Source organism: Dermacentor silvarum, chromosome 2 (genome assembly GCF_013339745.2).
Source record: "Dermacentor silvarum isolate Dsil-2018 chromosome 2, BIME_Dsil_1.4, whole genome shotgun sequence".
NCBI lineage: Eukaryota > Metazoa > Arthropoda > Arachnida > Ixodida > Ixodidae > Dermacentor > Dermacentor silvarum.
Genome location: NC_051155.1, coordinates 187364613 through 187391734, shown reverse-complemented (window position 1 = coordinate 187391734; position 27122 = coordinate 187364613). Strand labels below are relative to the sequence as shown.

The 27122-nt window shown below is 46.9% G+C and overlaps 1 protein-coding gene across 1 annotated transcript in view; it reads right to left on the bottom strand.

The window, feature by feature from the left end:
• Window positions 1-27122, bottom strand: part of LOC119442295 (hemicentin-2-like) — a 234635-nt gene that overhangs the window by 57585 nt on the left and 149928 nt on the right. Inside the window, exon 3 of the mRNA XM_037707116.2 lies at window positions 9897-10007. Within this exon, the coding sequence (XP_037563044.1) occupies window positions 9897-10007 (111 nt within the window). The remainder of the gene's footprint in view (window positions 1-9896; window positions 10008-27122) is intronic.

Sequence of the window (27122 nt, the reverse complement as noted above, 5' to 3'; positions counted from 1 at the left end):
GATCCGCTCATCAACGTGTCCGCTATGGTAACACTGCGCGCCATCTCAACAAAGGATGGATGACTTGCTTACGAGGCGGCAGCACACAAAGGGAGAACTCCGAGACAAAACAATCAGCCTCGATCGGGCAACGGCATATACAGTTGTCCTGGCCCGTCGCCTTTTGTCTCTCTGTCGGTCCGCGTGATATACGGCAACTACATACGTCGCTGCCCACCGAAAGAAAGAACAGCACTACGCCAAAGCGCCCGCTTCTCACTCCCTTATTACTCTTTAACCTCATTCTCCCTAAGGCTACCTTCAGACTTCGGAGCTATTCGGTGCGAGAACGCTAAACTCGCATACACGACACGGCGGCGACAGTCGCCGCCCCAGTTTTTCCGCTCCCTAACTCGATGCCTGCTGAGTGGAGGGTATTGAGTGTACGTGTTGTGGGCCATGTTGTCAATGGGATTGGTGAACGCGCGAGAGGCGCCACGCTGACGCGAACGAGCTCGCAACTAACGGCTGCGGGGCGCACGAGCACAGGCAAGCACGAGCCCAGCCGAGCACAAAGTGCAGCTGAAGTTCAAGACAGCATATTAGAACTACTAGGATGCCGATACACGTCTCACAGTGCGGCGCCGCGGCAAAATCAGAAAGCAGCGGGAGCTGTTGCTTGTGTGCTTGCGCGGCGTGATCGTCATTCGAAGCGTCAGCCCGGACGTCGCGTAGCCGAAGGGGGTACAGAGCTTCCGCCCCCATCTTTCCTTTCTTTCCGTATAACGCGACGAAATACTTATATAGGAGGGTAAATAAGCCATCTTTTAGTATTAAAGGCCTAATCCCGCTGACGCCGATCTTGATGGATGGCAATAGGCCCGCGGCGACGCTGACGCAGGGTCTCGCTCGGCCCGTCGCCGGCGGCGCTGCGTATAGGCGCACACGCTGCTGGATGGACGGAGTCCCAGACAGAGAGCCAGCGGCGGAAAGAGAGGAAAAAAGGGAGGAGGTCTCTTCCTCTATATATCCTTACGCCTTCCCTCCGAAGCGTTGCCTAGCGGGGTGCCGGGTAATTGGTATTAACGAGAGTTCCTGCCGCGTCGGAGACAAGGGACGTCGTCGTATAGCGCCGGCCGGCGCGACGCCAGTCAGGAGAATGAAGATAATGGGAGAACGGCGGCTTCCGGCTCTGTTTATGGCAGCGCGCGACCTGTCAAAAAGGCGGCGCGGAAGGGAGATGGAACTTGGAGCCTTTTAGAATACGCGTCGCCAAGGAATGTCGCTAAACGATGAGGTGCGCCGCAATATGCCGGTGGTTTAATTGAGGATCACTGACAGTTCCAAGCTATGAATATAGTGACGTAGATTTAGGTTTAGTGTTCATTTCGCGCAGGCATTATTTGTGTGTGCGTGCGTGTGCGTGTGCGTGTGTGCGTGTGCGTGTGCGCGTGCGCGCGTGCGTGCGGGCGTGCGTGCGTGTGTGTGTGTGTGTGTGTGTGTGTGTGTGTGTGTGTGTGTGTGTGTGCGTGCGCGCGCGCGTGCGTGCGTGCGTGCGTGCGTGCGTGGAACGAGCATATGCGTATATGTTCTCAAACCAAACAATAATAAATACCAGGCTTTATAGTAACTAAACTTCCCATTTTGCCAAAGTCAATAAAGTGCAACTTAAGCAGATACCATCATAGGAACATAGACACCGAGTGACAGGCAGACAGCCGTGTTCCTTCGTTAGCTGCTCGGGCATCACTTGCGCCATGTAGGTTTGACGACATGTGATCAGGTTGGCTGCAGATAATAGACAGCCTCAGGGAGACAGAGAGAGAGAAAAAAAAAAGTCATAAGGGAAAGGCAGGGAGGTTAACCAGGCTGAGCCCGGTAGGCTACCCTGCACTGGGGAAGGGGATTGAAAGAGGAGAAGGAAGAGAGAAGTTCACACCCTGCATATTTTCAAAGTCAAGCGTTCATCGCTGAGTTTGGTCACAGGCGGTCATACAGGCAAGTGCACATCAAAAAAAAAAAAAAAAAAAACGCAGCAGCGCCTTTGTAGCCCTGCACATAGCACAATACTTTTCATAGTGACTACAGGGTCAAACGGGCGAACTTGAGAATAAATAAAAAATCACAGCATATCCACTGGGTGAATGATGATGAGTGGGCGAAGCTCCGGAGGGAATCATCGGATCTCCCGCTTAAGGGGAGGCTAGCACAAACGCGTTAGAAACGTGCAGTACTCTCTAGTAAGGGGGAGCGGCCACAGCGTCTTACGCAGCCATTTACACATGCCGGAACGTGCACCGCGTTTGCCGACGCCATCACATGACTGCTGAGAGAGTATACCCCCCGTATTCATAAACGCTCCTCGACTTGAACTTGACTTGCCATCGCTTTGGGCAGCGCATTCGAAACGCGTTGAAGGTAAGGCGGAGAAGCCACAGCGCCTTACACCAGCTTCTTACACGGGCCGTAACGCGCTAGCACAAACGCGTTAGAAACGCGCTAGAAACGCGGCCTTTCGTTAATGTTACGTATTTATTGCCATCGTGGTGCGTGTGTCCATGTCCGCTTCGTGGCGTAGTGGGCTAACGCCGCGCGCTCGGAAGCGAGGGGTCCCTGGTTCGATTCCGCGCTACGGACACAACTTCGGAATTTTTTTTCTCGTTTTTCTCAGACTGGTTAGACACTACAGGTTACACACTACTACTACGACGACGGGGACGGAACGGGTGCCGCTATAAGGAGCTTCGCCCCTAAAAAAAATTCTGCTCAATAAGACACAAAGCTCATTGGATATTTACTCAGTAGTCGAAACGTTCCATTGCCGTTTTCCATCTACAATACGGTGTGATTCAGCGATTCATTTACGGCTGCGCTTTGTTACGCGTATTCGCACACATCGCTGCGGTTCTATATAGTTAAAGTCATGATAGCGGTAGCTGTTTTACACGCTGTTTTACACAGCCCGTGTAGCAAACTCCGCGGCAGTGCTTGTGCTCTGGATGTCACTCTCTCTATTTTCTTCTTATTTTTCCATCTCCACCTCCCTCTTTCGCCGGCGCAGGGAGCAAACCAGATTTACCGTCCTGGTTAATCTGCCCGACTTTCTCCTTTATTTCGTCTTTCTCTCTCTCTTCCTGAACAAAAAGTGATTCATTTATGCTCGTGACCAACGCAGAATGAGAAATGCGCTGCTATTATTTCTTGTTATTTTCATTTATTATTTGAAATGTAGTAGCCGTCAGCCCCTGTGGCGACAAATACTCCTATACGTAATTTTATTTCAATAATTAAGAGCTTCGCTGACAACATATGCCCGTAAAACAAAACAGTTATTTATATCGCACCAAGCGCAACCAACGAGCAATATTTCTGTTGAACCTCCTCAGTTCACGCCCTTAGGAGGTGTTGCATTATTATCAGACAAGCGGGCTTCTTGGTGCGTTGTTTCAGAATGCATTGTGGTTTCATCAAATGTACAAGGAGCAGGACGATTTACGCCATGTGCTTTATTATGACGATAATAATAGAAGCGAGAGAGACAGTTGATTTCCAGTGCTTGTGTTGGAACCCCGATGCAGGTAGCATCGACTGTCCTTGACACGTTGCCGAGGTAATGGGTCTTTCATGTCCTACCGTCATAAAAGAAATGTGATGCGTTCTTTGACACCATGGCCAAATAACTTCAGTGAGATAGCATCGCAACCAGAACAAACGCCCAGAACTGCTTGCCATGGTATGAACAGCGCTGCTAGCAAGAACCACGCCCTCTCTGGTCATCACAGAGACACGATGCTTAGCTGCCGCCCGATTCAAAGATTGCTTACCATCGTGCTGATGGTACACTGTTTCTGACTCTTTTTACAGAATATGATGGTCCTCACGTTAGGTACCGATTTATAAAGCTGTAGCGGAAAGTCATCGTGGACGATGACCGGTATGTTAATCCATTATGCAAGCCATTTACTGGGGAATGCGAAATGCTAACGCAGCGGCGTCAGCAGCAAGCACCTAGGGGCAAGCGTGTCGTCCTCCGCGACATAAGATACGGAGGTGAAATGTGATCACGGTGCCACTTGATGATGATCGGTGAAGAGAATGACGTTACATTACGTGTCTCTATGGCAACGCGCGAAACTCCTGCACTTTCTGAGCTTCAGAAGATGCTGTTTACGAGACGATGGATAAGTGCGGCGCATTTCTTTGTAAATATACTTGTATATAGCTTTTCGTCTGCGTCTTCCTACGTAACATATCTGGTGGAGGTGGACGTTCCCTGTACCTCGTCACGGAGCTTCGCAGTGGACGGTACGTCGAGCCTTCCGTCATGGCTCCCGCCGACGACAGCTCGACTCAGCCGGCTCCGACACCTGCTGCCACTTCGACGACCTACATCGCTCTCCCCGCTTCCCGCGATCCTGGCGTATTCTCGGGCAAAGATGGGGAAGACGTCGACGACTGGATCAGCCTGTACGAACACGTCAGCCGCAATAACCGGTGGGACCCTACTATCATGCTCGCCAACGCACTCTTTTACCTCGGTGGCACACCTCGAGTTTGGTTTCGGACACACGAAGATGAGATCACCAGTTGGGATTCGCTTAAACAAAAGCTCCGAGTCTTGTTCGGCAACCCCTACGGTCACCAACTTGCCGCGCAGAGGGCGTTATCCGGCCGTGTGCAGACGTCCACAGAGCCCTACGTCACGTACATTCAGGACGTCTTGGCTCTGTGCCGCAAAATTGACGCACACGTGACTGAGCCAGACAAGGTTTCCCACATCCTCAAAGGCATTGCCGATTGGAGGAAAAAAATTACCGCAACATTAGTGACTGGAAATAGTGAAATTAAACGTTAACTGATATAGTTATCAAGTTCAAAGTAACTAAATATTACGGTAAATAAATATGGAACTTAAGTGTTCTTTCTTGTTCTCGAAAATAGAATCCTGAAGCGCAATTGCGAATCTTTACTCCAACCGGTGCCGCAAGGAAGAATGCAAGACTTACTGCTAATAATATTTCGCCAGCTATCGCCTTACTGCTTCGCATTACGAGCGAAACCGCAACGTTCTCATTTTCTTTCATTTACAGCGTAGCAGGCTCATCAGAATGTCCGAAGAAAGCCGACTGACAGGCCAACTGGCTTCATGTAACAAGTATCGTTCATAAAAAAGCAGGACGGGACAAAAATAGGACGTCGTTCTCAGAGGCACCGATTCTTTTTCTTCACTTCCGTACATCGACACATTTGTCCTGGCAACATGCCCCGCGTTACTTTACTATTTGGCGGACGCGAGAATTTTTTGCCAGGTGGCCTAAATAAGGTGAAAGCGAGATCACAAAAAACGTTTGCCTATTCTGCCTTTGCAGAGAAATATTTATATATAAATCATTATTGTACAGAGGAATTAGCATTAATTATTTCCTTTTATTAACCCTTGCCATTTACGGGACCGAAGGTCCACCTAAATTTATAACTGCAGTATGTTATGAGCTTTTGCACGTGTACGGAAGTTTCCTGCTAGCTTCTCATGAATCTATGAGACCCTTTGTAAGATATATTATTATTTGAGGCAGTGTGAGGAAATAAGAAAAACATAAATTACAGTACAGATGCTCCCTTAGAGTTGCATGCACCGTTCATAAGTTCGCCAAAACCTTCCTGCCATGACGGCTGCATAAGCAGCAAAGTGACGCCACAAGATCGAGACGTGTCTTTTCTGCATGAAAAGACCTTCGATTACGGCGTACAATTATGAATGATACTATCACTTAATGATGTCTGTACTACTAAGTGGCTCTTTCGAAACAAAATATGAAATGGAAAAATGTTCTTTGTAAACATTTCGCATGTCTTCACATGTCTTCACATGTTTCGCATGTTTTCCAAGCACTTTACGGATGCAGCTTGTGGTACGTTATTCCTCCTGAAATCTATATAAACCCGCCGTGGCGGCGTAATGGCTTTGGCGTTGCCCTTGTAAGCCCGATGGGGCGGTATAAAATCCCGGTCACGGCAGCCACATTTAGATGGGGGCGAAATAGAAAAGGACCCCGTGTGCCGTGCATTGGGTGAACGTTAAAGAACACCGGATGGTCAAAATCAATCCGGAGTCTCATACTACCGTGGGCCTCATAATCATACCGTGGTTCTGGCACAAAATCTCGGAATTTAATTATTTTGTATCTAGATAGAAGAGCGAAAAAGTGCAACCACGATGTCCCATTTGCCCTGTCGCAGTACAAAGCAGCGGTGGAATTCACATTCGGCGCATGGGCGGCTGCCGACACTTATGCAGATTGAAACGAAATATAGAGCACCAGAAAACAGGACGAGAGAGAGAGAGAGAGAGAGAGGGGGGGGATATAAGGAAGTCAGGGGGAAAAAAAGTGGCAAACAAAGAGCATAACATGAACATGAGGCTGATAAGATATAGCAGGACAGGGATATTATAGCAGTGGAATGTCAGTATTGCAAGCAACAGTGGAGAGAAAAGATGAGCTAGAGCCTTTTAGGCCAAAGATGCCGAATGCTAATCAGATCAAGCGAACCTCCGAGTAGTGCAAACCCCTTGCAAATCGTGAGAATGGAAGAGGGAGAGAGAGAGAGAGAGAGGGTAGGGGAGAGAGAGAGAGAAGAAGAAAGAAGGAAAGACGGATATACGGCCAAAGGCAAGGACAGGCGACGGTACAGGAAGTGATGTATCACGCGTCAGGAAAAAAGCCAGGCACTAATCTGGCGGCCAAAGGCTCGCACACCCGTTGGACATGATTGAGAGGCTGCTAAGAGGACGCCATGCTATAAGCGAGCGGGCCCGCGCCTTTGCGCCGCTGCCCGAAGAGGCTGATTCCACTCTCGCGTCATAGCAGCGGCGGAGCGCGGCCGCTTCCTGCCGAGCTAACTGGGCAACTTCTCCGGTGTTTATCGCACTCCATTCGCAAGAGCCTCTCCGTCGATGCTTTTGCCGAAGAAGTATTGCTTCTGTTTATGCGTTTTCCTCCTTCTGCAGTTGCTGTGGGGGCGTTCTATGGGCACTTTCTGTTTAATCACTCCAGCCTGATAGCCCCTGTACGCTGCTGCGCAACGGTGGTTCCTTACAAGAGAATGTACGGATATATGTCCTTGTTGCCTTGGCTATCTGTCTTAATTTTTTTCTTATTAATCACCAGTTCAGGTATACACCAGCCGCTGTATCCTTCTTCTTTCTGGGGTTTTACGTGCCAAAACCAGTTGCGATTATGAGGCACGCCGTAGTGGAGGGATCCGGATTAATTTTGACCCCCTGGGGTTCTTTAACGTGCACTACAACGCAAGTACACGGGTGTTTTTGCATTTCGCCTGCATCGAAATGAGGCCGCCGTGGCCGGGATGCGATCCCGCGAACTCGTGCTCAGCAGCGCAACGCCTTTTTTTTTTTATGGTTTTTAGGAGATGTTGGCGCCTTTAATTGGCGCCGGCTACTCCTTTTCACATAGAGGTATGAAAAAAAAGAAAAAAAAAACGCTTAGCTGATTGAGCCACCGCGGCGGGTACACCAGCTGCTGTAGCTCAGCGGATATGGCGTAGCGCTGCGGAGCAAGAGGTCGCTAGTTCGATTCCTGGCTGAATGCAAGCGTGCTCGTGCAGCTTTGGATGCAAGTTAAAGAGCGCCAGATCGTCCAATTAATCCGGAGTCTTCCACTACGGCGCCCCTCATAAGTCGCTGTCTTGTTTCGGAACGTAAATCCACATAACTTAATTTATTCACTTCGTGCAGAACATGCACGCTCAGCTGTGAGTCGATGCATATTAGTCCCAAACTGAACGCTTGTATCGTGGCTTACAGCGCTCGAGAAACAGCGCTTGCGAAGCTAGTCGTCTTGAAGGAGAGAGAGGCAATTTAAACTTTGAGAACACAGAGTGACCAGAACAGCCTGCAATGTATAAGGAGCGTGTAATAATGATGGCCTCAATCAAACATTGTTTCCCAGTTTCGATTTATTATATGGCTTCATCTCCTTACGGTCTTTAGAGTTGCCCGTCGGACGCTCTTGCTTTCGCCTGCAAGAGCGTCCCTTAATCTGTCAACGTATAGCGCGACAGAGATGGACAATAAGGAGGATGGACAAAGAGAGTCGCTATCCAGTCTGATAAATCTACTCGGACTCGCAAAAATTCTAACATTGCCTCCTACATTTCTCTCCATGCACTTTCTCGCGATCTGGTAAATCGCATAAGCAGAACGTAAATAAAAACAAAAGCTACTCTCCTTTACGGCCACGACATCTACTTTTCAGCAGCCATGGTAATGGCCTGACGTTGTGACGCAATCGTTTAAAGCCTGTACTACTGGCTGCAAGCCACGCTGATGTAGCGTGGTCGGCACATTTCATGCAAGAAGTAATTAAAAAGTAAAAAAAAACGTTCTTCGGAAGCAAGCTATAGAATAGTAAGCGCAGTAAAACATCTAACGCTAATGCGAGCTGGTGATGTTTCAAACGGTGCACAAACACGTGGGCGGGAATCACGTATACTTTCTTTTAGATTTGAACCTACCGACAAATACAAGCAAGAAATATTGGAAACCTTAATGGTGCTTTCATTTATGTGACCTGTTTACGTGTCTCTATGTGTTTTGTTTTTGCTATTGGTATTCCTCTGGTCATTGTACGGTATATGTATGCTCGTTTTTATTTTTCATGGTATACTCATATTACGTGGAAAGTAAATGCCGGCAGCCACGCATAGACGCCAACGTCGCCTGGCAATAAGATATACGTTGAACAGCTGTAGTGTTCGCCGCGTGGCCCAATTGGCCAGCTGCTGCCTCAATACAAGCATCGATGAAACTAAATGTACATGAGCTCAGACGGAACACCTAGTTTCTTTTATTGTTGTTGTTGTTGTTTGTTAGACTCTATGCACGTTGGGACACATCCTAGTCGTCAACCGAATGTAGTACAAGTGTCCCGCTACAGCTCAGCCCACTCCCGGCATACCTATTCTCGCATCCCATAAAAGCTTCGGACCAACGAGGTTCCTCTCCGCTCTCCACCTCCTCGTCGAGAATACCTTGTCGACTCTCCTGTCCCCAAACATGTCGCCAAACAGCAATGACAGATGCGCAACTACGAAAGTTGTTTCGCAACGTTTGACAGCTGCGGTTCCTCTGCTTCTCGGCCGTTTCTTTACAAGAACCAAAGAAGTAGTCGCGCACGAAAATCAATAAAAAGAAAGAGGGAGAGAAAGAAAAGAAGGAATAGAGAAGGCGTCGTGGGAACGTGTGAAAAGCTCCTTGACGCTTCCGGACACGTGGAAACTGCTCAGGGGCGTTTATTTCGCTCCGCTGCCCACTCCAGCTGGAACGGCGCCAAATCCTTTCCGCTGGGTCCTCTGAACGTCGTTCCACGGAACGCGCTTAGTGACTGCTAGACAGTGGCTAGACGGTGGTTACTGGCGCGTTTGCGCCGGCGTCATTGATTTCGAGGCGGTGACATTTCAGACTAAAGTCCAACACTACACTTGTCCGCAAATCGTCCTAACGCATGGACGAGCCCAACTCAAAACGCAGGCACACCTCCACGCACCTCCACGCGTATAAGAACTATATACTCCCCACATTATTTGGTAACTGCCCTGAAAACATGAGTACTGTTATGCTGCCGTTGTTTCAACACGCATTAGTTTTCCTCCATTGCCTATAACTATTTTTTTCGTCGATAGTGTGCTAATATTCTTACCAGTGTCATCGTGATGACACTCACACTTACTGAAATAAAGATAACTCAGTCTCATTGTTATATCAACATCGTGACCACATCTCATACAACTACACGACGAGAAAAAGGTTTGTGCAAACCCACAAAAATCATTTGCGTTTTCAATGGACAACGCTACGCTTTCAACCTTCCATGTAGGACAGATGTGAAAACACTCACCCCCATTCACTTCACATGTGAGCGTCAGTGATTCGCCTTCTCGATAAGGGCCGGCCACCTTGCCCACTTTGTTGCCAAATTTGTCTCTGATGACGGGCGTCTCCGGTGGAACTGCAAAGCATATGTCACAGATAGCACGTTAGAAAGTAGAAGAGGCAAGGAAAACGTCAAATATGTAGAAACAAATTATTATTATTATTATTATTATTATTATTATTATTATTATTATTATTATTATTATTATTATTATTATTATTATTATTATTATTATTATTATTATCGTCGTCATAATCATCATAATTATTTATGTAACTTTATGCAAACCTCACAGAGAGAGGAAAAGAAGTGGAAGGAGATAAAGAAAGGAATACTATCGCAGAGTACGATCATCGTGCATGACTTCTGCCTGAATCAAATAAAAGCTTTGTGCCTCGAAAGAAAGTTCATAGAAATGCATAATTATCCATGACACCAATGCGTCTCTTGAGAAGCTGTCTTGCATCAAAGTGCGGTCACCCTTACGCAGGATTTGAGGACGCATTTGTAAGAGTGCGAGGGTCCACACACATCGAGTGTGGTCCCGTTCTGCAGAAGTTCCTCCCAAAACGCTCTATATTGGTCTAGCTCCACCCTACGTACCTGCACATTACTAGAGGGGCGCATACACAATGCCCTTGGGTGTGGGCGCCCGCACACGAACACGCGCGCCGACAGGCAGACCCATAGGATACGCACGTCGAAAGAGCAGTAACCGTTCGCTGCAGAACACTTATATAATTCATAACAACCACTTTCTACCAAACCAAGCACGCTTCACATTAAGTAGATGTCAAATAGAGTTAAGTTTGCTTGATTTGTATTCCTGTTTCCGTTCTATTTTGACTCGTGGATGACGGCCGCGGCTGCGTCGTATGTTTTTCAGTAGTGGAAAGACGGAATTTTGTACCCATTTGTGCCGGACACAGATTGGGTGCTCGTAGCCATCGATGCGTATACTGAAGCCGGAAACGGGCTGATTTAACCCTGTGGGACTCCACTTGATAATTTATTATACCAGGAACTTACCTAGGCACAGTGCGCCTCTAGTTATCCTATTGTTATGCTGTATATATGTAATGTATAATATATGTAACAATCACCCGCCGGTGGCGGCATATTGGCTGCGATGTCGCGCTGCTAAGCCCTAGGGCGAGGGATCAAATCGCGGCGGCTACACTTCGATGGGGCGAAATGCAAGAAAGCCCGTGTACCGTGCATTGGGTGCAAGTTTAACAACACCAGGTGGTCAAAATTTCTCCGGAGTTCGCCACCGTGACGTGCCTCATAAGCATATCGTGTTTTGGCACGTAAAACACCTCAATTAATTTTTTATGTAACGATTCCTTTCATTTCATTGTATCATGTTCTTATCACTCACAACCAACGACCGGCCGATCCTGGTGATAACGAAGGCTGAGCTTTGCTCTGAACAATGACGAAGCGGCAAAAGATAAAACAGGAATACAATCAGTACATTATCCCGGACTTAGTCGAGCAATTTATGCTTTCTTGAAGGTCTCTTTCAGTCTCGTATAGTAATAGACCCCAAAAGCTTTAATTGTCTCTGGTTTACTGAACTGTCAATAAGATGCAGCGATTACAGAAAGTCTCGAGATACAACATTTACTTAACGTATTTAATTTTGTTTAATTGTTGCTTATATTAGCCTCTGGGCATTCATTTATTTTCACTTCTTGAAGTGATGTGTGCTTGTGCAGGCATCAATACAGATAAAGGGCAGGTATATGCCACATTAATTACTGCATGAGTTCATACGAAACTCTCTGAAAAAAAAAAGAGGAACAGTCACAAAGTACATGCAAGCCACACGTAGTGCACCAAGTGGGAAGAAAGGCAAGCAAAATAGTTGCTACAAAGCTTTCTGTGAACATAGTCTTTGTCGTCCTGATCGTCTTGTGTCTGTTTCTCTGAGCACACACACACACACAAAAAAGAAATAATGCGGTGTTCATGCGTCATTTGCTCCTATATTCCACTAGGGTTTCTCAATGCGTTCTTTCTTTTGGCCATCCTGTTCTTCGCACCGACTCGTTCAGGCTAATGGGACCCCTTGCTCGGCTGCATCGGAGGTGAGAAAGCTGGGCAATACGAGCGTTCGAGAGAACGAACCATCTGATTCTATACGGTTCCTTCTTCTCTGGGTGTCTTATACAGGCGGGAGAAAATCATTTAAAATATCCGCGTCATTTGGCACGCTTTCGAAACCATTCGTTTAGAAGCGAGGAACCCCTGGCTGAAGGCTGGAGTATGTAGCAAAAAGCCGTGAAACGAAATAGAAGGTCGTTTCCTTTTTCTTTTTTTTCTTTTCTCTCTCTCTCTTTCTGCGAAGGGTGCTCCGCTACTGTTCGACAAAACCGATGGTCGTCGAGCGCAAGTGCCGTAGCTGCGGCGCAAGTGCCGCAGCTACGGAATATCTGGTTTGCTCCGAGGGGGGCCATCGACAAAATACGGTTCTTTTTGACCAGCTCGGGAGTGACCGAAAGAAGTAAAGCACTCGAAGGGCAATCTGATCTGAAATTTGAGACACGGGCTCAGGAGATTTCCGCGACGGAACTATAGCGAACTCGGATGTCGGAAAGATATTCCGCGTATATAAGCAAATCTCTGTGCAGTCCGTACGCTTTGGCACATTTACTCGTGGGGCGATCAGTCAGGTTGGAGTGCAGCATAAATCACGGGAAATAGTGCGAGTCCCAGCTCTCGCCGTTTGAATCGCTCGGTTTAGTGAACTGAAGGTCCATCTGTTTCCGTGGAGAAATACAAACTATAACTTAAGTTCAACTATCGCTTTGGGTAAGGAATGCTTATCTCCGAGTTCAAGAAGAAGAAAGCGCAAGTAAGGTAGAAATAGTTACTTTGTTTGCTTTGTCTTTTGGTTTTAAGAAGCATCACTGTAACCTCAGGCGCTAGTGGATACCTAGTTTACATTATATCGGCATGTTAATTATATAGCTGATGATTCTCTTTCTGTAATGTTAGCCTGTTACTTGTGAAGGCGCTGAAGTTCCTGAGGTCTATGGTTCCACATAATAGATATTAAGAATATATACATCCTTTCGCTCTCTCTCTCTGTCTATTTACTTAGGGGACCGTGATGACAGGAACAATCACCCACGCCTCTTCTTTTCCCCCTGCTCTATATAAAGAAACAAAACAAAAATACTCATGAAGTGGCTACAAGAACCAAATTTGGGATGCAGTGCGAGCTTACAAAAGTATACTTCCCCGATCGATTGTTTCAATGACCATGGATGTAAATTCCCAACATCAATAACCAGCGCTCCAAACGGCCACACTTTGAACGACGAGGCGGTGAAACGCCGTATTGCTTTTTATTTATTTTTTTTCTGCGTATATCATGCATTGGGATAATAAAGAGGAATGTACTTTTGGAAATTCTACACCTCTTGCCACGCATCGCACAAGCAGCCTTAATGTTTTCTGCTGTCCTTCTTATTTTTTTTTTCGCGTCCAGCGTTATGGACAGATATAAAACCGTCGGCAACATTCGAGAGCTATACACTCGTCATCCTCATGAACCACCCATGAAGCAGGTCGCCGAATGATTTTCCGCTAATAGATCCAGTTTTGTGATAACGCGTACCTTACGTCCCTGGTTCGCTCCCCACATTGTGTGTTAAATATTTTCGCCGCGTTGCTGATTAAGATGAGCGATCGGTCGCACGCAGTAAATTAGGTCGTGTTCTAATTAGAATGAATAAATAGCAAGAAAAGGAAACGCGGAAACATCTCAAAAGGCTGCATAATTGCTTGTATCTCGATCAAGGAGTATTCCGCGCCCATGGAATTGCAACCGTAATGCGTTTATTCACCAAGCAGAACTTCTCACCGAACGCGATCTTCAGAAAAATGTTGAAGCAATCCCGCAGTCGCGAAACTCTCCCAATGTTCCTTATGTCCCGTTCCACTTAATACGCCAAGACGCGGTGCTGCAGTGTTATATATTTAATTTATTTATGTACCTCAAGATACCCATGTTCAGGGATTTTACATGAGGAATGATTAAGCGTACATAGAAACAATTCAAACACAGGAAAGAGACGCAATTACATAACATTACGATCTTTTCACGCCCTCTGAAAAGTTCACGTGAGCATAATAGCTCCCTTGCCTCCCATCTTTCTTGCATCTCAGTTTTGTCTTTTCTGTTTTTCCTCGTTCGTTCTCTATTTTTTTTTGTTACACCAAATTATCGCTAATACACTAACGATCTGTGTAGAAATTTCAGGCGATAATAAAATGATTCCTAGAAGCACAGACATCACCATCGTAGCCCGAATGAATTGCCTTATTTTTTATTTGTTTGAAGATATACACCGCGATATTCTGCGGACCAAGCGCGCAAGAAAAAAATAAAGAAAAAAAAAACATTTGAGGTTTGTTATACGATCGTATATTTGTAATGTTATGCATGAATAAAAGATATGCTAAATATAGAAACGTACTTAAAGTGCATGCTGCTGAATAGCGACGAAAACAATTCGCAAGTTACTTGCTGCACTGCCATCAAAGATTTTTCAAAAAAAAACAATTTTTTTAGTAATAAGAAAACGCAATGAGGAGGCGATAAAAGCGTGCCTTCAAATTTCCCAAGTGAGCTCTGCGTCTAGACGCGATAAAGAGGCGTTGCGTATGTTGTCACTTGGATATTGATCCCAGGCCCATTGAAAGATAACTTTAGTTTGTCACTGCGTAACGTGCGCAAATAAAATACAAAATAAAGTCTAAAACCATCAGTCCGTGTGTCGCGTACAAAACCTCGCTGAGCGATGACGTCACCTGCGTTGACTGGAAACCACCTCGTGGAGGCAACGCGTGGTAACGTCATCGCCAGGAACAGTTTTTGTTCGCACTACGCGGTGCATCCAAGAGCTTAAACAGCTGCGCTGTTAAAACGAAACGCCTGTATTCTCATATACGCCGCGGATAGCCAATCTAGGTGTATTGAAATCGCGTAGCAATAGCTTCAGAGAAGCGTGGTACCGGAACTAGGACCGAAAAAAGACATTCGCCATACGTCGAGCTTTTGGGAGAGCGCGCACCAGCAACGAGGAACGTTTCGATAAATTCTCTTTTTCTCCTGCGTGAAACGATGGCTGCGCTGCGGTGCAATAGACATGAAGGCAGGTGTGTCCTTAATGAATTAATAAAGAAAAAGTTGCGCGAAAATAGATCGAAGGACAACCGCCACGCGTGTAGCTACGTAGTTGTCGGCTTTAGCTACTTGGTCCGGTCTTCGTGGGCATTCCCCAGCCACCTCGGCAAACGTGGTTCTCTCACATTAGCCCGGTTACCTCCGCACCATCACACACCGTCAGCCAGCGACCGTCCGTTCCACACACGCCAGCACTTATCAAAGCACCGTCAAAAGGGACCGGACAGCGAGGGAGCACTGGTGCCGACGCGAAATGCTTTTTTTTGTTGTTTTCTTTGTTTCATATACCTCTATAAGGCGTGCAGTCGCAGAGCACTCAGCGCGAGCCCGCGAGGCATTGGTCGTCGATTTCGGCCGCCTGCCACCCGTTACCATGCCCCTTGCCTTCCCTTCATCTGCGTACGTCGACGACGTTCCCAAGTTTCTTCTTTTGTTTGCCCTTCATCATTGAGCCGCTGGAAATGCTCGCCGCTGCCATTAACGATTGGGTGTTTGACGATTGCTCCCGCGGACTTCGCATTATGCATGCTGACGTATACTGCGAGGTAGTGGCGATGTACTTGTGACAGAGAGGACGGGGAGAAATGAAACGAACTGCGGCTGAAGACATCTTCACTCCCAAGCGGAAAACAGCTGTACAGTTGTTCGATGCCGAATGTATCTGGAAATCAAGAAACCCCTGTTACCTTCCCCAAACGAAACCCACAAGATTGTTGTTACTGTACTAGTCTATCACCTTTCGAACCTACGGAATGAGTGTTTTTCATGAAGAAATCAAAATATTATTCGCGTAGTTAACAGTGTTAATCCCTTGAAAACAGAATGTATTAATGGGTACAAGTAAAGGGTTACGCCCTCGGGCAAATATTCATTATGCTTGAGGAAGTAGTACAGTACTTTACGAGCTTCTGCTGTAATCACTGTAGTCACTGATGATATAGAATCGACAGCAAGAAGACGCGCACATGCGCAGGCGTCGCGGCACGAAATCCGTCACAATAATCACAGAAGTATGGAGTAATGCGAACTGCCGAATATTTAAATATGGTAACAGCACTACGTTACGCTAAATTACGGCAACAGCCCCATGAAGTTATCTATAGGTAGACCGCATGGCAAAAACAAGTGGCACAAGTTGCAGCCCGCATGACACGTCGTCAAAGCTACACCATCGGTGTTACACCATCGGTGTTCACAGCAGAGCGGAGGAGCTACCTACGCTCGCGTGCTCTTCTTATTAAAGTTTATTCTCTCTCTCTCTCGGTGTTCACAGCCGTGCTTAGGAAGGCACCGACCGGAACGGTGGGTCGTGTATGTCGCCCTAAATGCAGAGCTATCCGCGCACACTTGCGAAATCTCTGGCGTATGCATACTTGTGCTGGTATATTTCGTAATGCAGCGTCATCTAACCAAAAATAAAATGGGACAGAATTGTAATTGTAAAGACTCCCCCCCCGCCCCAATTAGCTTTTATGTATTACTACAATAGAGACCCTATACCCCCTATATCCCTACAAAGCATCCCCTGCAAAAATATATATATCGAGCAGATCATAGGCCGCATCATAAGAGTTTTCACCACAGTTACACTCTATGCAAAAATTATAATAATAATAAATAAAGGAAAGAGCGAAGATGCGAAGATGCGAAGCCATCAGTGGATTCTGTGCGACATTCTACGTTATCGGGTGTAAAGTAGTTGACAATAAACTTTGTGAATTGACTGGTATACATTCCAAACCAGCATGGAAGAAGCTTGTCGCAAAGGTTTCCCTTCTGGCCTTCAGCAAGCGTTCAAGGAAGCAACGCAGAATGCGATGTGCACGCTGACATGCACTCCAATGTTTTCAAAATCCAACGTGGAGTTGGAGCGACTCCGTGCGATTCTTCGGCGTTCCGAGCGAAGATACCGACGCACAAAGTTCATTCATGATCTAAGACTATCCAGGCGTACGCAAAAGAAGAACCAGCACCGAATAGACAAACTGGATTCTCAATGGTGGGCAAAATTTTGTCAATCCCTAGACCCGCGAAAATCTCTTTCTCATATATGGAGAACCCTGCGAGGCCTGCGTACATTTCCTGAACAACGCATGCCATTCAAAGCCCTGGAGTTTTTCCAACGTCGAGAGGACATCGATGCAGCGGAAGATTTCTGCAGGAAGGTTGTAGGTTAATCAACGTACACAGGCTCCCTTGGTACGGATACCATCATGCCGCATTCTCGGGATTCACGCATGGACCTGCCTTTCACCACCGAGGAACTTGATGCGGCTCTTGCTTTGTGTAATCGGTCGTCGACTCCTGGACCAGATGGCATATCGTGCCTTATCTTCTGCCACCTGGGTGAGCGAGCTTGAAATGCCTTGCTAGATGTATTCAATAAATCCTGGCGGGATGGAAACGTCCCTCAAGAATGGAAGACAAGCAGTCTGTTGCCACTCCTCCAACCTGGAAAGTCACCACTAGAGCTCACGTCATACCGCCCAATCGCGCTGACAAGTTGGGTAGAGAAGGTGCTGGAACGCATGATCCCTGCCAGATTAGAGTGGTGCCTGGAACACTACAAAGTTTACTCAAGCGCAATGGCCGGTTGTCGATGTCTCCCCTGCTCTATTGATAATGCCATCGATCTGGTCACTTACGTCAAATATCAAAAGATATGTAAACGGTTATCTGTTGCTATGTTCCTGGACGTAAAAGGAGCGTATAACAGTGTTGCTCATGACGCCATACTTGACGCTCTTGAATCGGTTGGCCTTGGCGGCTGAGTGTACCGGTGGACTCGCAGCTACTTACACATGAGGTCCTTTTTTGCGCAGACCGATGAGGGTCCGACCTCTCAACACTACACATACCGTAGTGTTCCCCAAGGTGGCGTCTTGAACCCCACACTGTTCAACCTTGTTCTTGTCGGTCTCGTAGAACGTATACCAAGAGCTGTCCAGATATCAATGTGCGCCGACGACATCTGCGTGTGGACGTCAGGTGTAACACGTCCTCAGGTGCACGCGAGGCTTCAAAAAGCCGCGACTTCAATATCGGTGTATCTTAGCGATCAAGTCCTTTAAATTTCACCTGAGAAATGTGCGCTGGTCGCGTTTACGCAGAAGCCAATGACGGCCTACGCCATATTCATCAATACGCCAAGACGCACGGTTTCTTAGGGGTAATCATTGATCGAGACCTCAGCTGGAGTCCCCATGTGGCCTACTTGAAGAAACGCCTAATGGCCATTCACACGTTTTCAAATTTCTTGGAGGGAAAACGTGGGGAATGCCAGTACTTGCGATATTAAAACTCTACAGTGCGCTGTTTCTCGGATATCTGAGATACAGTTTACCTGTACTGAGCAATACATGCAAAAGCAACATCCGCACAATCGAGAGTGCTCAGGCACAGGCACTCAGGGTTTGTCTTGGATTGCCGCGCTGCACATCGACCGCGGAAACAATTGCGACAGCTCAGCATTACCCAGTGACAACTCATATGACATTGGAAGTGCTCAGAGCACACATCAGGCACATTGCCCGCTCCCCTTTCCATCGCCTCGCCACTCTGCCGAATGACCGACCCAATGCCTCCTTTTTCCAGGCGATATCGGCGTAACGTGACTGCTTCCCTCGAGATTATACGCCTGCCGAGAGACTGCTATCACCTCCTTGGTGTTTGGCTCGCCCACAAGTTCGACTCTCGGTACGAGGGATTCGAACGAAAGCAGGACTCTCGTCGCTAGCTCTCAAGCAGCGATCTCTACTCATGCTGCACGAGACATACAAGGATCCCTTCACATTTACACTGATGACTCAACCACTCTTGACGGATCAACAGGGGCTGTGATCTTTGCCGAAAAAGCCGTGACTATTCAGTTTAAAACTTCTCACCGGACAAGGTCGACTGCTGCGGAGCTTTCTGCACTTCGCAGCGCACTTCACATGATTCATGAAGATCTGCCAAGAAGATGGAGCAAATTTACGGATTCGAAGGCAGCCCTGCATTGTCTGCTATCCGATCTACGTGGTGGACTACAAGACCAACTTGCGCTGGAAATAAGGCACCTATATCACAAACTATCAGAAAAAGGACATGACATCACTTTTCAGTGGCTCCTAGGCCACTGCGGCATCATGGGCAAAGAGCAGGCCGATGAAGCTGCTAGGAGGGCGCACGAAATGCTGTGATGGAACCCATCCCACCGCCAAGAACCGATGCAGCAACAAAGCTTCGCATACTCACGCGTGACACCACACGAGCCCTCTGGAACACTCCAGGTGTCCGGCATACCCGACTGCACCACCCGGACCCATCTCTGCGACTACGCATTCCATCTGGACTTAGCCGAATCGAGACAACTGCTCGGTGCCGACTGTGGCGTTGAGTATCTTTTACGAATTTTTTCGCTTGCCGCATCGGAATGGCTGACAGTGCTGCCTGTGATAGTTGAGGCAGCGAGAAAACAATCGCACATATCCTGTGTCATTGTCCCCGCTAAAGCTCCCAGAGACGGTCGCTCGTGACGGAGTTGGCACGCCTCGACGACCGATCGCTTTCTGAGTACACAGTCTTAGAGTGCCGGCTAATGCGGTCTTCACCCCAGAAGGCGACGAAGGTGCTACTGAAGTTTCTTCGGTTAAGCGACCTGTTTCAACGACTGTGACACTCCTGAGTTCCTTTGTGTGCGTGTGTGCTTGTGTGTGTGCTTTTTTTATTTATCTTTTTTTTTCTTTTAGTAAATCATCCTGTCTTTCTATGTGTGTGCATTTTTGTTTATCTTTCAGTCTCCCCTTACCCGTTCCCAGTGCAGGGTAGCAAACCGAATATCTATCTAACGGTTAACCTCCCTGCCTTTCGCATCTTATCTGTCTCTCTCTCTCTCTCTCTCTCTTTGTGGAGAGTAGCTCTACAGCTCCTGCAACAGTGAATGCATTCTACGAGGATTGTGTGCGCTGACGAATCACAGACCCAACGGCACTCAAGCGCAGCCATAACGCCACGCATCGCGATCGAAAGAGCTTCTTAGGGGAGTCTAATGGGCCGGGTGGGAGGGGAGGGGGGGAGCATTGTTGGTGCCGCACGTCACCGCCATCAGGTGGCTGTGCTGTCACTCCCTTCGCTGCAACTTTCGAATTCCGGCTGGATATATCCGAGGTGCTCGAGAGGGCCCTCGAACGGCGTGTCGTCGTCACACCCGGAGGGCCGGAGAAAGGGACAGCAGGCGCTTGGTTCCTCCGATTAATCCAATCGCTCGAGGACACTCATTAATTATTCCTCACTAGCTCCGCGCTCTTACACGCCGATAGCGACGCCGAGCGCGCAGTTACGCCATCTGCTTAAACTTCGCGCACTCTTTGTGCTGTTGGCAATAGGTGGCGCTGGAGATCTAAAGGGCAAGTGTTTACCACGGGGGAATCTCGAACGCAGAAAACAAAAATTGAAATACGGAGCCCGGGTGTACGCTTGCGGGCTAAAATCCGGGTCGCGTAAAGTTTCGATGAGCGCCATTTAATTTGTAGGGATTTGCGCGCTGCCTCGTAACGAGTGCCGGATTTCGAAAAAGTTGGCGCAGGAAAAAAAAACATTGAAAATAAAGCAATCCAGTGCAGAGCTTCCAAGGCTGACGCTGAAAGACCAACTCCGGAAGAGATGCAGGTTATGAAACAACAAAAAATACTACCCATCTGAAGAAACTTGACGCGCGAAACGACATTTAAATACCGCCGTACCAGCCGGGCAGTACTGCCGACAACCTATGATGTGGAAGGAGACAAGAGTGCGAACTACATGTATGACATCGATAACCACACCCATAACAAAAGCAACAGCAAAACTTCCACCAGTATATAGTAAGGACATCATCAATCTAAGATTCCAGTTAAAGGTTGACCGTAGTTGAAACTGCATACCGAGGTGTTTGGTTGAAGACTTCAAAATATTCTAAACCGAGGTGCAGCGGAACAAAAGGGCTGTTTTTTCAGTCACACGCTATACGGGGTTGCAAACACTAGACATGGAGCTGTAGTAATGTATTGCCTAAACTCTTAGTTGAGATTCAATAATGAACGTGGCAGTCAATTTAGTGGACACACTGCGAAAGTTGAAATAAAGAGGGGTGAGTGGGGGGCTCGAAAAAAAAAACTGGACTCTTCATTGAAACTGAATTGAAGGAAGGAAATTTAGTGGCCATTCAGTGGTGTCGGTGACTACTTTCCACTTGACAATTAAAACAATAATATAGTAACAAACAACTTCATCAAAGGAAGAACAAATAACACTAAATAGATGACGTAAGATCGCAGTTTTCAAAGGTAGAGTTGCACACAGTGGAAAGAATTGCAGCTCTGAGTGCGTATCGCTTAGCACGAATCATGGCCAGTATAATGTAAGGATTCCTTTCACTCGACTTTATTCCTGTTATTCGTTTTCACAAACCCACCGTTCGCGTTAGGTCAGTCCCGGTGACAATGTGGGCGGAGCGCAGCTCGGCCCAACAGAGAAGCAGAAAACTAAATTGCATTGGCATAAAGTCGTTACACACTAAGGCAATTTGAGCCCTTAAGGGTGTTTTCTTGTGTCTGTAAATCACCACCTCACATCCATACAAAATGCTGCTTGAGGGAACTAATACACCTATGTGAAAGTGCTTTGCCGTAATTAAACCCTACGTTTTCTTTCTACAGCGATATAAGCTATCCTCTTCCGGCTAGACATTTGGATGTCTGCAAGTCAGCGGAGGAATGCCAAAGTCTTGTGCGAGACAAAAAGAAAAGAGAAAATATCCGCGCAGTATACCCTGCGTGGATTCGAACTCAAAATAGAATAATATGGCACATTGAGAGCGCAGTGGAGCCTCTATAGATATTGTGATAGGCTGACAACACGCTCTCGAGCTTCTCTATAAGCCAGCACCAAGTTGAAACAATTTAAGCGAAACAGGCAATAAAATCTGAAAGATAGGATAGAAGAGGGCCGGACAATATAGTTATGTCTCCCCACTTTACGAGCGGGGCGCGTCATCTCCACAATAAATGGTGTATTCGATCCTAACGGTAGTGTTGTTTTCTGTTCCTTTTCTTCTTTTTCTCTTATTTTTCGCTCCCCTTTCCACTTCCTAGGTACAGGGTAGCCAATCGGATATATCCTCTGGTTAAGCTCCCCGTCTTTCTCTCTCTCTCTCTCTCTCTCTCTCTATATATATATATATATATATATATATATATATATATATCGACAGGAGATTGATCCCCACGTGCTTGCGAATGTTTACTACAATTGATACTGCATAAGAGAGTGCAAGACTTACTGTGCATAATGTTGCACCGCCTCACCATCTAAAAGAAAATGCACCTGAACAACTGTGATTAGCGGACGCGCTATGACTCACTGCCGCTAGGCAGCTAATCTATACTGCAACAGAACTTACACAAAAGAACTTAAACGAAGTCAGTGGTAAAATACGAGAGGTAAGTTGTGAAATAAAATAAAAAGTAAGCAAGTGTTACACGTTTGTAAAACGTGAAGGCGAAAGCCAGCCAGCTGTGTAAGAAGACGACGACGAACGCGCGAGCAGTGACACGAGCGCGTCTCTGTGACCACGTGACGTGTGCAATCAGGCAGGCACTAGGCACACCTTTAGTAAGCAAGAACAGTGGAGATTGAGAGAGAGAGAAATAAAAGGTAAAGGAAACACAGGGAGGTTAACAAGAGGTTATCTCCGGTTGGCTGCCCTGTACCGGGGGAAGCGTAAAGGGATGCGAAAGGAGTGAGAGAGAGAGAAAAAATAAGTAAAAGTAAAAAAAAAGGAAAGAAATGAAAGAAAATAACACACACACAAAACAGAACCGTTTCTGTGAGCATCTTATATGTTAGAAATGTACTCAAAAGTCAAAGTGACCCCCGGAGTCGATGAGTACGATGGGTGAACTTGCTAACTTGAGGTGTTTTACAGCGTAAGCTGTTATGGGCTCATTCCAACAGCCGTTTCGGTTCGCGATGGTGTCGGCCGACGATGGGGTCCACCTCTGTAAGCGCTATATCGCCGGAAATGCGGAAAGAAGTACCCGGTTCCCGCCGGGATCGAACCCGCGCCCGCTGCGTGGGAGCCAGACACTCTACCACTCTATAATACTCTATAAACGCTCCCTAGTCAGACGCGCAGGCGCAGACGACGAGATGCGATTCAGACGAGGCGCACAATAAAAAAACGCGATCCCCATCCTTCGTCAGTATGGTGGCGCCATCTAGTTACGGTGCCTGTAAACGCAACGTGCCCGTCATGCAGTTGTAAGGCTTGATCGGGCTCAGCAGACTGCTGTGCAGAGAGCATTACAAGCCGCAGCTCGCCATCGACGCCGGGCGGACAGTTCAGATCGTTCTCGTCAAAACGAGGCGAATAGATTGCCGCGAAGACCCTGTTGTGCGTGGTGCCCAAATTGGAGCTGCTTTTGAGCCACTCCACCAGCTTACGCTGTGACTGTGCTGCGTGTGCCGCGCAGGCCTGTGACTTTCTTAATGAGCGCTCCACCTAATGTCGGTGGGTGTTTTCTTTAACATTTCATGTACACTGCTCTTTCTTGTTTTTCACCAAGCAGGCAGTAAAGAAGAAAAAAAAAGCAGCCCTGGCTTCAGGAAAGCGTACTCGTCTGCCCCCGCGGAAGCCCGGGTTCGATTGCCACCCAGAGCGAAATGTAACAAATTTTCTTTTCAAAGCCACTAATTTCCTTTGTTTACAGGAACCTCCCTTAGAAATGTGACGTCAATCCGAGCATTTCAGATGTGTTATTACTCTTTGCGGCGTCGGCCATTTTTCGTCACGGCACAATTTCGCCAAGGTCACTGCAAGGTCACTGTAAGCACTCTACAAGGTCACTGCCAAGGGCAGCGCCAACATAGACACCTAAGGCTTTCGCTTTAAAAGACCTGTCTATCTACTTCACCACCGGGGATGACATATACATAAAGCACTATGGGATGACACCCCTAGCCTTCTGGGACCACGTGACAACACGCTCTTAGCGCAAACCACTGAGAAAGAAGCGCGTACGGCTTTTTACTTGCTTGAAAAGTTGAAGTGCCAGAGCACCCTTAAATTCCGTAAAGGGTATGTTTCGCACATAACACTTTTTATCATCCCAAAAATAATAAAAGGGTGCACTAAAGTTGTTCTGCTAACGAGTACATACATTTTATAAATTATTGGAAAAGTAAAGATGCAAAAAGGTTCTTTTATATCCGATCCACCGGCGTGGTTGTAATTTTTCTTCGTGTAACATAAGCTGGCACTATAAATTACAATTTTTTTTTCATCATACGTAGCAACAACAATGGGGACGAATTACAGCTAATGATTGAATACCTTAACCGAGAATGTGTAAGAGTGGGGCTGAAGACTAACATGCAGAAGACAACGATAATGTTAAATAGCCAGGCAAGAGCACAAGAATTAGGATCGCCAGTCAGCCTCTAGAATCTGTAAAGGAGTACGTTTATCTAGGTAAAGGAGCTGGGTAGGCCATGTAATGCGTAGGATAGATAACCGGTGGATCCATTGGAATTACAGAATGGATACCAAGAGAAGGGAAGCGCAGTCGAGGACGGCAGAAAACTAGGTGGGGTGATGAAGTTAGGAAATTTGCAGGCGCAAGCTAGAATCAGCTAGCGAAAGACAGGGGTAATTGGAGATCACAGGGAGAGGCCTTCGTCCTGCAGTGGACATAAATATAGGCTGGTGATGATGATGATGATTCTGAGCAGCATGCTATTAGCATACCGCCAGGTAAAATGGCCCATGATTAAAAAAGTACCATGACAATGTTAGCCATGAATTATAAGTAAACTGAAAGACGAAATGGAAATAAGACAAGTATATGCGAAAGAACTGATAGAAAAAAGCGCTTTATGCTGCCTCCGTGGTTATGGGAAAAAGAACAAAACAGAGTCCACTTCTTGTGTTACATAATGCTACATCCTTGGTTAGCAGCGCGAAGATCTGCATGGGAAGTGACGTGAGAGGATACCAGCGCTGTTTTCTGTCAAGTCTCTCACTTCCTAACTAAAGATGCAACATTACGAACATGCCCGTCCATCCACCCTTACATAATGCTAAGTACACTAAGCGTACAGCCCAGCGCTATGTTGCGTAGTAGCCTCATTAGCACGCCACGATAACGGAAACACAGTTACCCCTGCGCATGACGAAATGAATGCAATACGCGCACCACCGCACGAGCTTGCGTACCACGTTATAGTGTGTCAAGCATGCTCCGCCTTGGCCTCAACGAGCATTTAGCGCAACACGATATCTTTGTTCGCCTGTTTCTGGCAATTTAAGCTCCTCGCCAGCTACAAGCGCTGTCGACATGAGTAGCACGGTCAACTTTCCGCGTGCAATATGTGCGTGTAGCAATAGCCATTAACGTAAGCTATAACGGCATGTTCCTTTTTTTTTTTTGGTTAACGAGCAACAGGACCACGACTTAACTTGTGCATCCCAAAATAGTGTATCACTCGCTTACTCATCTTATCTTTCATGTCCCTATTAACCTTATTTAAGCAAACAATTACGGGGTTCAACGTCGCGAAACTGCACATCGGGTTATATGGGAGACGCTGTAGTGGAAGGCTCAGGATGAATTTTGGTCACGTCGGGTACTTTAACGTGCACTAAAGTTTTTAATAAACGAGCATTTTTGCATTCCGCCCCCATCAGAACATGGCTGCTGAGGTCGGGAAATGAACCTACGACCACGTGCACAGCATCAGAACGGCGCAGCCACTGCACTGCTGCAGCAGATTTTTCACGTTTGTTAATCCAACGTAATAAACCGGATCGTGCCGCCTGGTTTCCTGCATGTCCCTTTACTCCCCTCTTTGCGTTGTTTCTTGTTTATTTATTTATTTATTTTATATTATTTATATGCGCAAGACAGGGGTAATGGAGGTCGCACGGAGAGGCGTTCGTTCTGCAGTGGACATAAAGAGGGGATGATGATGATGATATTGAGGATGATGATGATGATGATGATGATGATGATGATGATATGCAAAAATTGCATGGCAGGAAGCAAGTGTCAAAGAACAATTCCGTGAATTATTAACATCGCGCATTTTTATTGTTTGCTACGTTTGTTCATGTTTCTATTCCTTTCCTTTCTCCGTTTTTTTTTCCTTTTACTTTCTGTTGCAATTTTTACGTATGCCTGACTGCGTAGTCGCGTAGCGGACACAAAAACAAAAAACGCTGAGAAGAAATTCACGCGGCACGAACCACGGCATGTTTAAATAATGATCCACTTTTTATTTTCTAGTAGTCCGTGATGGGGAGAGCACACGCTGACAAGGCTTTATTCAAACCTTCGTTCATTATGAAAACAAATATTTGAGCTGCCTTTACGAAGCTTCCCAATAAAGCTTGCGCAAGGACGAGAGCGTGGAGGGGAGAGAAAGGTACAAGCTCGGAATCTGGGTAAACAATCAAACGACAGAAAAGCGGAAACAAACGACTCTCAAGGCATAGGAGAAAAAGAAACATATAAAGCTCGCAGCGAATACATACGATAACATCAAACAGTGAGCAAAGTACTCAGGAGGCTGGAAGCAATAAAAAAATTAAAAGTAATAAACAAAGCAGAAGAAGGCGCAGGCTGTCGCTAGCACTTGCTCTTGCGCGGCCCACCGTTCGTGCAAATCGATGCGAGAATAGCAGCACATGAAGCGTACATACAGGTTCTCATCGACGAGATTAGAGAGGGGAGTGTGAAGGAGAAAGAAATATCTCGGCAACGGATACCCGTTGAACCGCTTGGCGCGTGCGCTGTATATCAGTCGTCGGGCTGTCGTCCGTTCGGAATTGCGTGAACTATATATGCTATATATTTCTTAGCAAGAAACACATCCCGAGAGGTGTAAAATCGCTACGAACAACAAACAAATGTTCCACGGACAATTTAGGGTTGTCGCGAGCCTTGCGATGTTGACGGAAGAGCTGTTGTGCA